The sequence below is a fragment of the Phoxinus phoxinus genome (assembly GCF_949152265.1).
Source record: "Phoxinus phoxinus genome assembly, chromosome: 10".
NCBI lineage: Eukaryota > Metazoa > Chordata > Actinopteri > Cypriniformes > Leuciscidae > Phoxinus > Phoxinus phoxinus.
In genome coordinates, this window is record NC_136885.1 from 19,748,096 (window position 1) to 19,752,028 (window position 3,933).

General features: G+C 41.1%; 1 protein-coding gene across 1 annotated transcript; it reads left to right on the forward strand.

The window, feature by feature from the left end:
• LOC307005795 (uncharacterized protein) lies at positions 1 to 1,407 on the forward strand. The gene is made up of 4 exons (XM_079626254.1): positions 1 to 92; positions 200 to 255; positions 364 to 514; positions 607 to 1,407. Exons 2-4 carry the CDS (start codon positions 216 to 218, stop codon positions 1,181 to 1,183), a joined length of 768 nt encoding a protein of 255 aa, XP_079482380.1. The 5' UTR covers positions 1 to 92; positions 200 to 215; the 3' UTR covers positions 1,184 to 1,407.
• Positions 1,408 to 3,933: the final 2,526 nt, after the last annotated feature.

Genomic DNA, 3,933 nt, shown 5'->3' on the forward strand with positions numbered 1-3,933 from the left:
CGTCCCTATGCTATATAAATACAGATTTGAAACAGCAACCTTCACACTTGTTCTTCTGACAGGACAGCGTCAATTAAAACACACTGACACAGGTAAGAACTTTCACACTTTTTTGAAAATTCAAAATAGAGCACTATTTACATTTATGTAAAAGACAGACATTTATTAAAAGTGTTTTTTTTTTTTTTTTTACTTGTAGACTAAAACTGAACACCATGAAGGTTCTTGTGGTTCTTGCACTTGCCGTATTTACAGGTGAGAAATTCAGAAAAAAATTACTATATGAAAATGTTTTAAGGCTTGAAAAATGTACAGAATCTATTAACAATACCATGTGATCAAACTGAAATGCTCCATCAACAGGTTGCCAGGCCAGCCTATTCTCTGCTGATGAGCCCAAGCCACAGCTGGAGCAGCTGACTGATGCATTCTGGAGCTATGTTTCAAAGGCAACACAAACCGCAGATGAAACCGTCAAGATGATCAGGTCTTCCCAACTGGGACAGGATGTCAAGTAAGTCAAGAATATTTACCTGCAGGACACTGTTATTTAGACTATTTCTTGTGCCCTGATATGAAACTCAAATGTCATTCTCCATTTAACAGTGCTAGACTGACCCAGAGTGCCGATATGGCCAGTGAATATGCCGTCACCCTCAAGAAACAGATGGATCCTCTGGCTGAAGAGCTGATGACCAGAATCACCAAAGAGACTGAAGTGTTGAGGGAGCGTTTGGGCCAGGACCTGATCACTGTGAGAGACCAGCTGGAGCCCTATGCTGACAAGCTCAAGAGCCAGATCCAGCAGAGAGTGGAGGAGCTCAGGACAGCCATGACTCCATATGCAGAATCCCTGGATTCTGAGACCCTGAAAGCCACTCTGCTCCAGAAGAGTGAGGAGCTGAGAGGAAACCTGGAGCAGAGCGTGAAGGAGCTGCAGGCTCAGCTGGAGCCCTACACTGCTGAGATCAAGGAGAAGGTTGACCAACGTCTGCAGGAGTTCCAGAAGACCGTGACCCCTCTGGCTGAGGATCTTCAGGCCCAGATTAGAGAGAGAGCCCAGATGGTCCAGCAGAGTCTCACACCCTACGCTGAAGACCTGAAGGAAAAGCTGGACCCCTACGCACAGGACCTGAAGGACCAGCTCACCTCCCTGTATGAGTCCTTTGTCAAGAGATATTAGATGCTTCAAAGACTTCTTACTTTGTCATTAACATAACTACAGAATTACTCTATTTGACATATTTGATCCGTGTTTTCCTCCATTCATTCAACCTACCATGCCTTACACTAAAGCCAAAAAAAAAAGTTGTATACAGTCTCATAAATGACAGTATGCAACATCCGATGTCCTTCACATTTGAAAACTCTCTTTGTTTGTGTGTAACAGTGGATATTTATTTAGAATAAATAAGAAACTTTTATTTCTGAGAAAATTTTGTGTGATGTTCCTGTTTCTTGCAAGTTTACAAATGCCCCATTTCTATTTTAGTTATGAATCAATACAAAATAAACAAATAATAATAAATAACATTTACAAAATGGTGCTTTTGTTGAAAGGAGCATGTGAGATGCATATTAGTAAATCAAATAGCAAATCTCTGACAAGAAAAAAAAAAGAATATCAAACAAACAAACAATAAAAATTGAGGCAAACCCAAAGGACATTTTTGGATGGACACTCTTGACAGCAGCCCTAAATTAAACAACAACATAAAATATAGTCCTATATAAATGTTAAACAATCATAGTCCTCCTCGAATCTAAACAATAAATTGTCCCTCAAACATGTAAATTCTGCTGAAATACCATAGTTATTGTTGTGACGTGACATCAAAGGCTTGTTTGTAATATCCATTGCTTTTAGCTACACAGTTTAACAATCGTTTATTGTTTGCTTTGAACGTGAGGATCTGTTGTGAAAATTCACAATCAGGAAATTTTGATATGGAGTAATCATGACAGTCAGGCACTACCCACTGGACTTTGGGTTTCTATCGTGACAATCTCTTCTCTCTGGTATATAAATTGAGATATGCAACCACTATCTCCACAATAGGACTTCAAATTGAACAGCATGAATATAAACACAAAGATGCAGATAATTAATAAAGGTTTATAATTATTACTCAGATGTGTAATTTTTTAAAATGATGAAGGTTCTCCTTGTCATTGCATTGGTAGTGTGTACAGGCAGACATTACAAAAAAAATAAAATACATGTTTCATGTATTTTTTGTCTTTAAATATATTATGTGCACCCTATTAATATTGTGTTTTCTTGTGCAAGGCAGAAAATATGTGAATAAAACGGATTGTTCACTAAATGTGTAAGGGATCCACTGGAGGGAAGTATTAGAGAACCCAAGTGCAGTTTATTACAAACAAGATTAATCATGAAATATGCCGTGGCACAAAAAAACTCAAAATCAAGACATGAACTTACAAACAGTGGTCAACAGGAAACAATACTTGACAAAGACACACGGCAAACATGAGGGCTTAAATACATATCAGACTAATGACAAGACAAGGACACCTATGAACAATGAACCAATGACAACATGACACATCAGACAAGGGAACACATGGCAGGATCACATGACTAACAGGAGATCACATGACAGACATAAAGCATGACATGAGACCAGGGGCCTGTACCATGAAGCCGGTTTAGGTGGCTAGCCAGCTATGTTTCAGCTTAGTTTCCTCCAACCCTGGGTTTTAGGTACTATGAAAGTAGCTCGGCTTTAATCGGTGTTTGTTGCCATGGTATCTTACGCTGCACGGCTAGCCTGCTCCGGGGCAGGTTAAGTTCTGGATTCGAGATCTCAGACTGAAGTTTGACCAATCAGCTGTGAGCAAAGAAACATATAGGTGACGTAACTAATTCCAAATCCTGTGGACATCTCAGCGCAAATTGTTAGACGAGCACATCGTAGAGAAAGAGTTTTTAGCCGGACAAAATCCCCTTGTCTTTCCTGATAGTTACTTGTATTTTCTGCGGAAGGAATATCTTATTCCTCACTGAGATCAATATGAGAACGATAATGAGAACGGCTGATCTCTCGCTCTTTATATATAGATTACATAAACAGAGAATAGTTCCCTCAGATTCGCAGTTCGCCTGGCGATCAGGAAGTGAGTGCTTCTAATTGACTTCACTTCTCTCCGTTGAAACCTATGGGGTCGCTGTGTCCAGTTTATATACTGTCTATGGTTTCAACGGAGAGAAGTGAAGTCAATTAGAAGCACTCACTTCCTGATCGCCAGGCGAACTGCGCAGGCTCAAACTGAGCTTGACGACGTAGATGTGACGTGAGCAACCTGTAGGTCTTCTAGTAGCTGTGCCGAGGAAATCTGAATCATTCCCTTCCGAATCTCGCCGAGACGGAGAGCGTGAGTATTAGCTGTCCATGAGCTAACAGCGGGAGCAACTTTATCACTCTCTATGAGCTACTCCCTTGACTTTATGCCTCCACGTCCTCCCGATTGCTTGCGAGCTTCTCTGCCTGTCCATACGGTAATTTCTCGACTTGTGCGACAGAGTCGCGCGGGTATGACGCAATCGTTAGCCTATTTTTACAAAAACTGCTTCTACGGGGCCATAAAAGGTAATGGAGCCTTTTATACATTTTTGTGTTTCTTTAGAAATAAACAATGGACAAACGGTGTCTTTAAACGCCTCAGATGTAAAGTTATTCGCTGTCAAAGTGACGCCAAAATGAATGGGAGTCAATGGAATGCTAACAGCAGGTGGGGGTCCGCTAGCCAATGGCGGCGCCCGGGGATGCTTCAGTGTCTTCCGAAACACTGCCCCCCTGCTAAATACCTGAAAGTATTGTGGTACTCGCCATGTTTCTCACTGACACGCCCCAAACTCATAAATCCCAAGCTTCCCACTTATTTACGACATTGTGGTGGCATTCATGT